Source organism: Beta vulgaris, chromosome 1 (genome assembly GCF_026745355.1).
Source record: "Beta vulgaris subsp. vulgaris cultivar EL10 chromosome 1, EL10.2, whole genome shotgun sequence".
Lineage (NCBI taxonomy): Eukaryota > Viridiplantae > Streptophyta > Magnoliopsida > Caryophyllales > Amaranthaceae > Beta > Beta vulgaris.
The window spans coordinates 18,474,667-18,490,334 of record NC_079202.1 but is presented as its reverse complement, the minus strand read 5'-3'; the positions used below and the strand labels follow the sequence as shown (position 1 = coordinate 18,490,334).

The window sequence follows — 15,668 nt, the reverse complement described above, 5'->3', positions numbered from 1 at the left end:
ATTTGAAAAGCATAATTGTTAAACTGTTGTAATCAAAATGAGACACACACACACACACACACAAATATATATATATATATATATATATATATATTATATATATATTATATAATATATTATATATATATATATATATATATATATATATATATATATATATTATATATATATATATATATATATATATATATATATATATATATATATATATGAGTTCGAATTGTGTCGGACGAGTCCGACACAATATTCTCGTCGGACGACTTCAGTTAGAAGCACTTGTGCTTCAGTTAGACGCACTTGGGTTTCAGTTGGTCTTTATTTTTTTTCAGGTAGTCTTCATTTTTTTTCAGGTAGTCTTCATTTTTTTTTCAGTTAGTCTTCTTTTTCTTTCAGTTGGTTTCAATTTTTTTCAGTTAGTCTTCATTTTTTTTCAGGTAGTCTTCAAATTTTTTTCAGATAGTCTTAATTTTTTTTTTCCAGTTAGTCTTCATTTTTTTTCAGTTAGTCTTCTTTTTCTTTCAGTTAGTCTTCATTTTTTTCAGTTAGTCTTCATTTTTTTCAGTTAATCTAAATGAAAGTAAGTTACCTCTAAATGAAAGTAACTTAGGTCTAAATGAAAGTAACTTAGGTCTAAATGAAAGTAAGTTACCTCTAAATGAAAGTAAGTTACCTCTAAATGAAAGTAATTTACCTCCAAATGAAAGTAAGTTACCTCTAAATGAAAGTAACTTACCTCTAAATGAAAGTGAGTTACCTCTAAATGAAAGTATATAGTTTCCTCGATGGAGATAAGAGATGAAATCTGATATCTTGTTGTGCAAATATGGGCTGTTGTGGGGGACGATGTAAATGTGCGTTGCAGAACATAGACTTTTGACTTATCATCTCCCTTATCATCTTCACCTGCCTCTTCTAAATACTCGTACGCCGATGCATTCACTACACTTTTTGAAGACAACGAACCTTTACGACGGTCCAATACAATGCTAATGTCGGAGCTTGCGCACATGAGGAAACTATACAATGATATTATTTACTTTGTGCAAAATCATGTCAAGCCTGTTACTGTTACCACTACTCCAACTAATAATTCTTACCCTTCACCACCTTTAGTTACTGCTGTTAATTCCATGCCCAAAAAACCAGAAAAGTATAATGGCGCAAAGGAAGCGAGGAGAGAGAAGGATGGTTTTTGTGGGTTTCAATAGTTTGCTGGACATTGAAGGACTTTGGGATGAAGCTGATTGTTGGGACTTGGGAGAACTGACATTGAAGGAATTTCAGATTCTCTAATTTCTTCTGTGAATATTTTGGGCTCAGTCCGTCCGACAAAACACATTGGGTCAGACGGTCTGACCCAATAGTTTCACTATATATATACTAGAAGTTTTTGCACGCAATGCGTGCTTGAATTTTTTTCAAAACAAAAACTCGATTTTCTTCAGGTATAAAAGTCAAAATTTGAACATTAGACATACGAAGTATAATTGTTTTTAGTTGCAAAATTTGATTGTTTAGTTTATTTCACTTAAGTCTCTCACCATTCTTTTTTTTTTTTTTTTTTTTTTTTTTTTTTTTTTCAAAGTTAAATGCTATGAACAAAATAGAAATTTCATTGACTTTATTTACGATTTCTAATATTATAATTTTTAGTTGATTTTTGAATTAAGTACAGTACTTCATAAATTGTAAAGAAAGTGCACATTTTGATTTCAAGTCAATTTTTTCAAAGGTTGTAGTTTGTAAGTGAATTTTTAAGTTTTTGTAAAGTTTCCTCATTTTAGTGATTTGCATAACGTAAATTATGCAATTTTATGATTTTAGTTGACTTGTGAGTGATTGTTATAATTATATTTTTGGTATTTTTGTTTGAAGCCCCCTTTGATTTGTAAGTGAATTTGTAATTTAGAATGGGAAGGGGGTAACATAGTCTCTTCATTCGGGGACACCATAGCTCCCCCTTCCCTTATATATATATATATAAAGCAATTAATCAAAATAATATATTCTACGTATAAAATATGTGTATATATATATTTTTTAAAAGGATCAATATGAAATATGTATAGATAAGGAAATATGATTAATTAAAGTGCTACAATATGTTAGATGATTCTTTCCCTTCACTTAGCCCATTTACAAAGATTAGTTAAAGTCCTACAATTTACAAAGAAAAACGGAGGAAATATGTATAAATATAGAAGAAAAAATATCATGGAATCATGTGCCAGAGACAAATAATTATGTGGCGGATGCAGAATTATTATTTAATGGGTTCCAAAATACTTTAAGAAAATTTATTGGGGTCACGTGGTCAATTTTTTTTTACAAGACTTCATACGAAGCAGTACAATATGTGAGTTCGCTCTGATTTGCCTTAACTCCCGTTGATGCATAGTCGTTTGGTTGAAGATACTTCCGTCGTCTTCTAGATTCCTAGAGTGAGATTGTAGATCTTCCTCCTTCATCTGAGGAACAAAAAGAAATTGAATATAATTACCATCTTTAGGATGGAATATACTTATTGGAAGCAATTAAAAGAGTTTTTGGAAATTGCCACCGGTACGAACACCAGTGGAAACTCCTACAAAGATACACAATTGAGGCCAAGAAGAAAAGGATGAAAGAGAAAGAACGGTAAAGAATAAAGAAAATACCTTCAAAAAAGCCGAATAAACTTAGCGATATAGCTTGGGAAAAAACCTAGAGAGAATTACCATTTCGTCAATTTATTTTTAAAAAACAAATTGAAAAATTTAATTTTTTTTATTTTTTTATTCACTTTTTCATTTTCAAGTGGAACCCCACTTGATCTAATATGGCTCGCCAGAGACAGAATTGTAAATGATCAAGAGCTAGTATGACAATTATGTATCTTGGAAGATACATTCTTGATCTAGATTAAAATAATCAAGAGCAAATTTTCTTTCCCTTTTTTCTTTCTTTCTTTATTTTAAATCCTTTTCCAATATGGAACACCCTGACACCTACAAAAAATTTGGAAACAAATCGAAACTTGGAATTTACGCAAGATCCTTGGTTTATTAGCTCATATATATTCCCTATAGGCTATATATATCCCTCTCCACCCTCAAAACTCAAAATCATATTACTTTATTAATTTCGTACAAATTACAACACCAAGTATCCAAGTTCATCAAACTATACATTATTATTCTCATGGCTTCGGTACTGATATCCTGCTCTCACGACAATAAAAACAACGTACAACCTTCACCCTTGATTCCCTCTCCTTACCACAAACTTGTAATTAATTTCATCCACCAAGTTTCCGAAAGATTGATCATTTATGATCGTAATGGCCAAGAATTAGTCACCACACCAAATCGTCCCTGTCCCTCCCGTAGCGAGTCCTTCGTCTTTAACCCCTTTTGTTCTTGTTGCCACTCCAAACTCGTAGACTACATAGTGTCGCTTGGAAATTCCGAGGAGCACAGTAATCTTGTTGCGGAGTCTCTACGATCCCGTGTCGAAAATTGGTTGAACCTATTTCAACATGTTCTTCATCCTAATGAGACTACTAATTACTATTTCAAACTTGAATCTTTAATTAGTCGTGGGTGTTATTATGATGATGAGGTTGCTAGGGCTTGGATCGAGCACGAGTCGTTCGAGGAGGATTTCGCGGCGACGAAGCCTACTCCAGCTAGCGAGGCAGCTATTGAGGCCTTGGAGAGGTTGGTTGCCGGAGGAGATCAAGAGGTTGATTCTACTACTTGTGCTATTTGTCTTGAAGAGGGAAGTATGATGATGAGTGTTAAGTTGCCTTGTAAGCATGTGTTTCATGAGGGTTGTATTGTTAAATGGCTTCATAAAAGTAATGATTGCCTTCTTTGCCGCTATAAGTTTCCTGTGGCTAATATGGATCAACAAGTTGCATTTGGAACTTCATAGTCGAGAGTAATACTCCTGAGGTCTCTAAGAGTTTGACGCATCCTTTATTATTTCTCTCAATTTTATTAAATGCATTGATCAACACATCAATTTGTGTTTACATGATATTGTACTTTGTTATGCGCTGGCTAGGGTTTCGTTATGATTGCAGTGATTTTGAACTTAATTATATCTCATTTTGTTGTTTGTTAATGAAAATTTTGTTATTATAGCAATCGTATATTATACTTTCTTACATATTTTGTTGTCTATTATTCACTATACGTAAAATGTCCAATGTAACAACCAACAAATTTAATTTAACAACCAAAATAAATACTCGATACAAACTAATGATAAGATGATTTTGAGGGTGGAGAGGGATTTATATAGGGGATGTTGCGTGAGTTTTTCGGTTTTAGTTGTGCTAATATACACCTAGGGCACTAGGGCAGGCCTAAGGAAGGCTACACTTAATTAGACAAATACAAATACAAATACAAATAGCAAAAAACACGTAGTTATATTAATTGTTTAAATCAATTATTAGTTTATAATTTCACACTTAAAGCAAATCAAGTCAATAGAAATGATTAGGGTCAGAGTGGAAGAATTAGAACGAAGAAATTTCATTACTTAATATCAGGATTTACATATCATATTTGAAAAACTTGCTGCTACATGATGTTATACGATAAATAATTGATTTACAAAGAATAACCATAAACTTAATCAATTAGTTAAGAAATAAGCCATGAATAGTCAGAAAGGAATTATAGAGAATATTAAAAGTTGAGTTTAGGCGACATATTAGGGTTTCATCCAAGTTCAAGATCTGGTGGAATAGTGATAATTGAGTAACGAAAACTTGTAATTTTATAAAAAAATACCGTGATTCGAGTTAAATTAGGTTGTCGCAGACACTTGCAGTTGGCAAAACAATTAATTTGTATTTCTTTTCACAAACTTTTATATGAGGCGGGCCACACCTTCAACTAATGGTGTGGCCACCCCCTTCCTCTCACAACCCCTCCCCTTCTCTTATGCACGTGCCCCCCTTCTCTCAAATTTTTTTAAAACTCTCTTTTTTCTTTTTTTTTTCTTTCTTTGATGTGTCTCTTATTTTTCCTATTTTTTTTACCTCATTTTCTCTCTCCTCTTATTTCCCCTATTTTTTTTCCCTATTTTATCTCTCCTATTATTTCCTCTATAATTTTACCATTAATTCCCTCCCATTCTCTCATGTACGCCCCCCTTTTTCTCTCATTTTTTTAACTCTTTCTTTTTTTTTTTCGCTTTGATGTGTCTCTCATTTTTCCTATTTTTTTGTCTCATTTTCTCTCTCCTCTTTTCCCCTATTTTTTCTGATTTTCTCTCTCCTTTTATTTCCTCTAGAATTATATCATTAACACATTGATAAATAAGGGCGTGGTCAGCTAATAATAAGTCTAAGCTATGCCTTATAATGATGCTCGTGTCCCCTTTAAAAAAAGGCCAAGCATGAATCCATTTTTGGATAACCTTACCTGAATGTACGTGTAACCCTTATTATTTGTAACCTTATTTTATGATACGAGGAACCCATTACTTCATAATAAGTAACTATTATTATTTGTACCCTTATTTTATCATACGAGTAACCCATTTATTCTACATGTAACCCTTATATATTTTTCAAATGATCCATTATGTTATAAAAGTAACTTCATTAGTTAATAAAAGTAACCCTAATTACATGTTTGAGTAACCTTATTTATTTGTTCGAATAACCTACTATGTTCGCAAAAGTAACTCTAATTATTATACAACAGCTTGAAATGTTTATAGAAATTAATCATAAGAAAGGTACAAGTAACCGATTAATTAGTTCATAAAATGTATCCCCATTATATATTTGTAGTAATCTCATTTATTCATAAAAAGTAAAACGCGTTGCTTTTCAATGCTAAAGTGTTACTTTTAGTGAATTAGAGATTATTTTATCGAATGCTAAGGGGTTATTTTACTGACACTAAGGATTACTTTTTATAATGCTAAGGGGTTACTTTTACTGAAAGTATAGGTTATTTTTTGTAACTATAAGGGTTTTTTTTTTATAAATAGGGGTTACTTTTACTAAAAGTATAGGTTACTTTTGCTATAACTAGGGGTTACTTTTCTATAACTAGAAGTTACTTTTACTGAAAGTATAGGTTACTTTTTGTAACTGTAAGGGGGTTACTTTTGCTATAATTAGGGGTTACTTTTACTATAATTAAGAGTTATTTTTTGTGATATTAAGGAGTTACTTCTACTAAAAGTATGTGCTACTTTTGTAATTATAAGGGGTTACTTTTATTGAAATTAGGGGCTACTTTTTAATTATAAGGGGTTACTTCTACAGTAAATAGATGTTACTTTTTGTAATTATAAGGGGTTACTTTTGTAATTATAAAGGGTTACTTCTACCCTGAATAGGGGTCACTTTTGTAATTATAAGAGGTTACTTTTACTGAAAGTATAGGTTAGTTTTTGTAACTATCTGGGGGTTACATTTACTATAATTAGGGGTTACTTTTACTATAAATAGGAGTTACTTTTATTGAAAGTGTAGGTTACTTTTTACAATAACTAGGGATTACTTTTATTGAAAGTAGAGGTTACTTTTTATAATTATAAGGGGTTACTTTTACTGAAACTAGAGGTTACTTTTTACGAGAAACCCATTACTTCGTAATAAGTAACTATTATTATTTGTACCCTTATTTTATCATACAAGTAACCCATTTATTCTACAAGTAACCCTCATATATTTTTCAAATGACCCATTATATTATAAAAATAACCGCTTATAAATTAACCTCACAATTTTTCTAAACAAAAAAACAACAAATTCATTCAACTCAAGGCTAAAATCAATACGAAAAACAAAACTATAACGTTGAATTAAAAAAAGGATTTAATATTCATCAACACTACGATAAATTCAATCAAATAAAGTCTAAAACCACATATTTACGATTCAAGAGGCTGAGATTAGATTCATAGTATAAACTAAGCTCAATATTTCCAAACAAAAAAAGCATATCATCAACCACACAACAACAACAAATTCAATCAAATAAGCGCTAAAATCAAGAGGAAAAACAAAATTGTAGATCCAACATTAGCAAAAACAACAGAGTTATAATATAATCCTCAATAAACGATAACCATAACAACTAAGATTACGAAAAGTCTTGCAAGAATCTAAAAATCTTGAGACGGAGAACAAGGTGAAGAGTCGACTCTTTTTGGATGTTGTAATCAGCAAGTGTGCAACCATCTTCAAGTTATTTTCCAGCGTAAATCAGACATTGACGATGATGTTGAGGAGGAGGAAGACGAGTATTCCCCTAGATCTGAGGAAGGAGGAAGGATGAAGGAGGAGGGAGGAAGGAGGATCGAAGAGGAATTGGGGTGGGAGGAGAGAGAAAATGAGTGTAATTTGGGTAGTGTGTGTGGGGGGGGGGGGGGAAGGTATGTATGGGGGAAGGCATGTATGTGCTACTGATGTATGAGTCATGAGTGTACGACCCGTGTGTGTATTGGGGGGGGGGGGAAGGAGGTGGCCACACGGTTTGAGTTCCGTGTGGCGTGTTGTACAAAAAACGCATTGATTTCTTTTTCTTTTTTCCTTGTTTGGTTTGTAAAAAGCCCTAGCTGACTTTGCCGGAAGAAAGCTCTAGTTAAATTAGCTAACTTTATTTTTCCCTTTCTTTCTTTCTTTCTTCCTTTTTTCCTTGAGTGATTTTATTAGATTGCACATATGGCCACTAGTTTATATTATGTAATAAGGTATGCTCATAAGGTTTGTGCTATAATGGATAATTCAGGAAAAGTAATTGAGAGTTAGCTCTTCACCTTCCATCATTATATTTTTTAGGTCTTTGTATCCCATTTGTGAGACTCAAAAGGGAATCACCAAATCAGAAAATACTACACTGAAAAGTCATAAATGAGCATCTGAAATTAGGAGAGACGTATAATAGACTTTCTCTCATAGTTGCTGTGGAAACTTAATGCAAGTTTTTCAAATTAATTCTAATTACACAATGATTTCAGGTTAAATAGCATTTGTGAATTTTTGTACCATATTATTTATCAAGTTTTAATGCAACCATAATATATAAGTATGCATTAAATGAAGTTGGAATTCAAATAAATCGTTAAGCAAAAAATTCTCTGTGCGATTTGCATCGGTGTAAAAGCTAGTATGTCATATATATATATATATATATAACAACTCCTAATCTGAAAACTGAAAACAGGGTAACTTTCCCACTTTTAGGGCAACTTTTTATATTTTAAGGGTAATTGTTACCATTTTTAGGGCAATTAACTTTATATATTTTAAGGGTAACTTATTTTAACTTTGATTATAGTTAAACCTATGTAGGATTTGAACCTACATCATTGTGTCTTACACAATGTTTTGCCAATTGGGCTAATAGGTTGTATGATATTCGCCAAATATATGTTAGTGAGAGGGGGTAACAAGTAGCTTTGAAACAACTAATAACAATACTTGGGAAACTAATAAAAATAGAATATGCTACACCATAATGAACAAGATAAAAATAACAAAGAGAACACCAAAAGTAAAAAGTAGACAATACGACCACATGAAACGAAAGATTATGAAAATTAAAATTGCAAGGAAAGATTACCAGTTTTACATCAGAGAAAGCAACAACATCCAAGTAATGTAACCATAAGATTTCATAAACACACAAACTAAACAAAATCACAAAAATCAACACATAATTACAAATAAACTAAACTCTAACAAACTCAACATATTCATAAATGAACACAGACATATGCACACAATTCCTAATTTAAATCCTAACATTTGAGGAATCACAAAAAACACCGCAACTAATAGTTCAAATTCGACATCATCTTTCTTTTCTTTCCAGCTATTTTGTGAAACGGTTTCTTTATTTGCCTAAAAAAATCCAAATGTGACCTAATTCAAGAAATTAGGCCTAATAATTCTAAACACATATGATTTTCAAATAACTAGAACAAAATTAAGCTAAAATTGATATAAATCTAGCGATTCGCAAGTCAAAGAATGAGTAATAATTCAACTTCGAAATTAATATGAACAAAACCATGAAAAAACAAACGAAATCATACCAAAATTTCAGATCATAGAAGCAGCGAACAAACATTGGAAGGGATAAAATTAGCCGCGAGCAATTGATGGAACGCCGTTGAGAGAGAAGCAATAGACTATGAGAGAATTGAGCTTCAGAGAAAGTAGGATGAGAGAGAAAAATACCAGTGAGAGAAGAGGAAGAGTAAGAATTTTGTGTAAGAGAGGAGGAAGAGAGAGAATTTCGTGTGGGAGGGGAGTAGAAGAGAGAATGAATCCTCACCATTCATTATCAGCATTTATTATCATTCGTCCGATTACAGATGGACGGTCTAGATCATCTGTTTTTAGTTTTTAGATCAAGAGTTGTTTTCATAAGATCCTATTCCTATGTATACATATATATGTGTCATTCACTAAAAGAATCTGTCCACATGTCATTTGCAAAAGCCCCCTCACTACCTTCTGCCACATGTAATTCTGACTAATGGAATGCATATCAATTACAATCTTTGTAACTTCAGTAAGTTTGTATATTTATGTAGATTAATTATTTCTAACTATTTTCCTATTTAATATATATTAGCGATTTTTTTTGGCATTTTTCTCTCCACTCTCCACATCAAACAAAAAAATTCATTATATCATACACGGAAGTAGATACATACTGTCAACCACCTTATTTTTAATTCTCGGTAAAAAAAATACTTTTTAAAAAAGTTGTTAAAAATTAAAGCTTAAATCATCAACTCATAAATTTAATGACCACCTACTTATTAGGATTTAGTGGGTTAAAGCAAAGAGAATTGGTACAACTTTTAATTAAACAAAAACATTAAGTGCATATTCACCGATTTGAAGTATAAACAAAAAACGATGAAGTGTGATATAAAAAAAATAAAACTACCACGTTAGAAAGTTGACAATCTGTGATTCCACTCTGATAAGTGCGTTTCTAACGCAATTTATGACCTTCTTTTGGCTTGTTTTAGCTCCCTTTTCCTCCTTTTCTTCCTTCTTTCTCCTCACTTTTCCCTTCTATTTCGTTCACTTGATCATACTTGGTCATAGTGACATTTTGCTAGATTTTCGATCTATTTCGATCGAATTTCTAGCACATATGCTTTCACCTGTTTGTTCGTGTTTCTATTGCAGGTATTGCCCTCTTCGGGCCGAGAAATGCGAGACATGACACAAGGGAACGAGCTAGAGGCTGAAAGGTAGCCTGAGGTGCGCTTGGTATGCCCCGCACACGATGGTGCGCCCGCACAAGCCACTGGTGCGCCTGCACCATCGACCAATTCTGGAGCACAAAACAGACTACATTGGTGCGCCCGCACAAAGCATAAGGTGCGCCCGCACATTCTACGAAGTAATTCAGGCTGAGGCAGGAGACTTAGGTGTGCCCGCACCTTACATGTGGTGCGCCCGCACCTTACATGTGGTGCGCCCGCACCTTCATCTGGTGCGCCCGCACCATTTGACGAAGAGATTTCCACCTTGAGGCAGAAGACTCAGGTGCGCCCGCACCAGAGGTCTGGTGCGCCGCACCTGAGCAAGGTGCGCCCGCACCTCCTTTGGTGCGCCGCACACTCACGATCCGGAAAAAAAATCGATCATTAAACCCTCTTTTCGAGAGGAGTTGAGACTTACGCTTTATTCTAGTTTTCACACAATATTTTAGGGTTTTGTATTAGAGAGAAAAGACTTGAGTTTTCATTGGTAATTGAGATTAGAGATCATAGTTTGTGATTCGATTTACATTCAAGGTACTTTTCATTCAATTCAATTCAAAGTTTTAGTTTTTATTTCATTCTCTTGGTGTTTGTTTATGTTCTTATATTATTTAAGATCTTCATTCTCTTAGTTTAATAATTGGATTTCTATTAGTTTAATATTTCTTAATCATGTTTACCTTAGATTAGTCATAGATTTTATGTTTAATTGCTTAAACTCCATGATTAGTGAGTAGTTTCATATCTAGGGTTAGGGTGAAAGTATGAATTAGGGTTTTAAATATGATGTTGATGTGATTGTGATGTATGGAGAAGTTTATGCATTGATCTTGGTGTTTTGAGACCTTAGGATAGATATTGATCACATTTATACTTTGGTATTTTGATTTCAAAGTTCTTAAATCGGATTTTGAACTCTTTTATCATCCCCAAGAATCAACTTAATTTCTATACCAAGATATTGGATGGAAATTAAGGGGATCCTTCATTAGGGGTTTTCCAAACTTATTGAATCTCTTAATCAATTAACTAAAGACCATTCGAGAGAGGATTTAGTTGATTGATTAAGTGATTACTCTTGAGGACCATTCGAGAGAGGACTCAAGTAATTTAGAGGGAAACTAAACCTTGCATAATCGTCTTTGTTGCTTCCAATCGCATTAACAATCATCATCCGTTCTTATTCATACTAGTAACCTTAACTCTAGTGTCTTTTATTTGATATTTAAACTCGTGATATTTGCTTGTTCTAGTTGTTAGATAGTCTTAATTGTTACCAAACATCTTTCAAACCCCAAATACCTTTCAATTAGGTAGTCTAGACTTATAGACTTTAATCAATCCCATTTTCCCTGTGGATCGACCCTTGACTTGCCCTTACTATTCCTTAGTAATTGCTTGTTAGGATTATAAATATTGTTTGGAAAGCGGTTCTTAGTGCCTTAACGACACACTAAAAACCTCTTATCAAAATGGCGCCGTTGCCGGGGAAATGTGCTATTGATTGAAGTATATTTTAGTTTAGTTTGCTTAGTTGATTTTTCTTTTTTTTCTTTTTAACTGTGGTTGTTATTTGCTAATCCTCTGCTTAGCTTTGTTGTGTTACATGAGAAGAAGAACTCACGGTTCACCCACATTGCCTCTAGATCTGAAATCGACCGTAACGTTGCGAAAGCTTCGGAAGAATTTGGAAATTGACTTTGGGTTCCGAGCCTTCTTCACCAATCTCAAGTACATCAAGTGAAGTTGAATCAGAAATGGGTGAAGCAAATCCACAACTGTTTAGGGATTTCGGAAATCCGGGTTCCTATGTTCTTCAAGGTGGAATTCGACTCCCACCACCACTACAAATTTCAGCATTCACCCTCAGTATACTCGGATGGTGAAAGCAGAGCAGTTTTGTGGGGGGTCAGATGAAGATCCTCTAGACCATCTCGACAGGTTTCTTGAGATCTGTGCCATGATAACAACTAATGATGTCTCTCCTGACTACATCAAGATGCATTGTTCCGGTCCTCTCTTACCGGAAAAGCAAAGTCATGGCTCAAGAGCTTGCCTGCTAATTCCCTCACTACATGGGAAGAAGTCACAATGGCCTTCTTGAAGAAATACTTCCCGGAGTGGAAGACTGCGGACATAAGGAGGAAGATCTCCTCATTTGAGCAAGAGAACGATGAGACACTTGCCGAAGCTTGGGAGCGGTTCAAGGAGATGATCCGTTCATGCCCACACCATGAGTTCAACAAGAATCTACTCATGCGATTTTCTATGATGGTCTTGATCCGATTTCACGGGCCAACTTGATGCTGGAGCGGGAGGTCAACTATCTAAGATCCCGCAAGAACAACTTGAGTCCACAATTGAGGAAGTGATCAAGAACTACTCATGGGGTGGAAGACGAAGAGGTGCTCAACCTAAGAAGAGCGGAAAGTTTGAAATTGACCCCATGGATCAAATTCAAGCCAAGATGGACCAACTCGACAAGAAGCTCTCCAAGATCAATCTTGCATCGTCTACTCCTTCACAGGTAAACTCTTTTTCTTGTGATATTTGTGGTGGTACTAACCATGATACTTCTTATTGTGGAGGTACCCATTCGGAGCATGTGGCGGCAATAATTCAAGAGGAGATGGATATCAAGGAAACCAAGGGTATAGGAACAATCAACAAGGAGGTTGGAGACAACCTCAACAAAACTACACCCAAGGATTCAACCAACCTCAACAAGGATGGAATCAACCTCAACAAGGGTACAACCAAGCTCACAACCAAGGGTTTGCGCAAGGGTATAACCAAAACCAAAACTATAACCAAGGTGGTTCCTCCTCACAAGGGTCCAACACATCCAAGCTCCACATCAAAGGACCAACAACCCAAAACCTCCCTCCAATCTTCCATTCCCAAACAAAATCCCGAACCTACACCATCTTCCGATCCAACCTCTCTCCAAATTCTCCAACAACTCCAATCCATGAACCAAATTCTCCAAAACCATGAGCAAAGGTTTCAAGAGCTACAAGCCCACAACAAAATGCTTGAAACCCAAATTGCCCAAGTAGCTGAGAAGAATCCCTCACCCCCACAAATCAACTTCCGGCCAACCCATCCCTAACCCTAACCTCCATCAAGCCAAAGCCATTCATTTGAGGTCGGGAACAAGTTATGCGGGTCCTAAGATGCCGAATGGGGAGTTAGAGAGGATGGAAAGCTGAGGTTGTTGAGAAGGAGGATGGAGCTGAGGAAACTGAGAAAGAGGAAGTTGAGGAGAAAGATGAGTCACATGTTCAAGTTGGTGACAAAAACCATTGCCATCACCTCCACCAACCAAACCATATGTGCCTCCGGTTCCCTATCCTCATAGGTTGGTAGAGAGAAAGTTGAGTGACAAGTTCACTAAATTTCTAATGTGATGAAGAGCCTGCAAATCAACATCCCATTCCTTGAGGCTATGTCTCAAATGCCAGCTTATGCTAAGTTCTTGAAAGAGATCCTCTCCAATAAGCGAAAACTTGAAGATGAGCTTATCTCCCTACCTTACCAAGTGAGTGCTCTTGTGCAACGAACTATGCCCAAGAAGCAAAGAGATCCCGGGAGTTTCACCTTGCCGGTGAAGATAGGTGACTTAGAGCCTAAGGGTGCACTGGCCGATCTGGGAGCAGTGTCAATTTGATGCCCCTTTCTATTGCAAAGCACCTGAAATTTCCTCTTCATCCTACGCGCAAAACGATTCAATTGGCGGACCGCACTGTGAGAGTCCCTTGTGGTGAGTTGGAGGATATACCGATTCAAGTTGGGCATGTGTTTGTACCATGCGACTTTGTGGTGATGGATATGGAGGAAGATCCTGAGACTCCTCTTATTCTGGGAAGAGAAGCTCTAAAGACTTGGGTGCCGTGATAAACTGCAAAAACGACACAATCACGGTTGAGGTAGCTAATGAGCGGGTGGTGTTTGAGTTCTCTAAGACATTGAAGAGACCTATGATGGAGAAGAATTTGCCGGGTAAGCCTAGTAGAAGATGAGGTAGAGGACGCCATGAGTGTGGATAATTCTGGGGACGAGTTGTATGCTACACTTACCGACACCCTTAGCTTGGACATGGAAGAGGAAACGCAAGATGAGGCGTTTGAGGTTCTAGCTACATCATCCACGGATAAAGAGGAGTGTTCTAAGCCTCCTCCCAAGGTAGAGTTCAAACCCCTTCCCTCCTCTCTTAGATATGTTTTTCTTGATGATGCATGTACTTATCCTGTTATTGTCAATTCGAGTCTTGATGACATTTCTATATCAAACTGATTGGAATTTTGCAAAAATATAAAGATGTCATTGGGTATTCGATTGATGACCTTAAGGGGATAAGCCCTTCTCTTGCTATGCATCGTATCCATCTCATCGATAGTAATGCCTCCTCCATCGAGCATCAGAGAAGGCTCAATCCCAACCTCAAAGAGGTTGTGAAAAAGGAGATCTTGAAACTACGTGACGCGGGAATCATCTATGCTATCTCAGATAGCAAGTGGGTGAGCCCGATTCACGTGGTTCCAAAAAAAGGGGCATGACTATAGTTGAGAATGAGAAAGGAGAAACAATCTCAACTAGGACTGTCACTGGGTGGAGAGTCTGTATTGATTACAGAAAACTGAACAAATCCACCCGAAAAGATCATTTCCCCCTTCCCTTCATTGACCAAATGTTGGAGAGGCTTGCTCGTCATTCACACTTCTGTTTTCTCGATGGTTATTCCGGATTCTTTCAAATCCCCATTCATCCGGATGACCAAGAGAAAACCACCTTTACTTGTCCGTATGGGACATTTGCATATCGAAGGATGCCCTTTGGTTTGTGTAATGCCCCATCCACTTTTCAAAGGTGTATGACAGCAATCTTCTCTGACATGCTAGAAGATTCCATTGAAGTGTTCATGGACGACTTTAGTGTGTGTGGTTCGTCTTTTGACACATGTCTGGTTAATCTTGAATGTGTGTTAAAAAGGTGTCAAGAGACGAACCTTGTACTGAATTGGGAGAAGTGTCACTTTATGGTCGAGGAAGGCATTGTACTTGGGCATAAAGTGTCGAAAAAGGGTATTGAGGTAGATCCGGCAAAGGTTTCGGTTATTGAGAAGCTTCCGCCACCGAACTCGGTGACGGGAGTTCGTGCTTTCCTTGGACATGCTGGTTTTTACCGGCGTTTCATCAAGGATTTCTCTCAAATAGCCAAACCATTGACGAATCTACTTCAAAAAGATGTTGATTTTGAGTTTGATGAGTCTTGTACTAAGGCTTTTGAAACTCTTAAGAAAGCCTTTACTTCTGCCCCCATTAGGGGTGAAAGTTCGGTATGCGGTTTGGATTAGGGCCTAATCCAATCCGATCCGAATAAAATTTGGATTTAAAATTTTCAATCCGAATCCAAAC

The 15,668-nt window shown here is 35.7% G+C and overlaps 1 protein-coding gene and 1 non-coding gene across 2 annotated transcripts; one reads left to right on the top strand and one right to left on the bottom strand.

The window, feature by feature from the left end:
- The first annotated feature begins 989 nt into the window (after positions 1-989).
- On the top strand, positions 990-3,915 carry LOC125493621 (E3 ubiquitin-protein ligase CIP8-like). Its single transcript, XM_048637096.1, has 2 exons — positions 990-1,188; positions 3,422-3,915. Exons 1-2 carry the CDS (start codon positions 990-992, stop codon positions 3,913-3,915), a joined length of 693 nt encoding a protein of 230 aa, XP_048493053.1.
- An 8,469-nt stretch (positions 3,916-12,384) lies between these two features.
- On the bottom strand, positions 12,385-12,491 carry LOC125494606 (small nucleolar RNA R71). Its single transcript, XR_007270845.2, has one exon. It is a non-coding gene; the product is annotated as a small nucleolar RNA R71 (small nucleolar RNA).
- Between the last annotated feature and the right edge of the window lie 3,177 nt (positions 12,492-15,668).

Bases quoted from the DNA above. Each gene is read 5' to 3' on its own strand.
- LOC125493621 (XM_048637096.1), top strand. From the start codon at position 990: ATGTCGGAGCTTGCGCACATGAGGAAACTATACAATGATATTATTTAC. The intron at 1,189-3,421 runs GTTTTTGTGGGT...CCAAACTCGTAG, and splicing joins AGCGAGGAGAGAGAAGGATG to ACTACATAGTGTCGCTTGGA.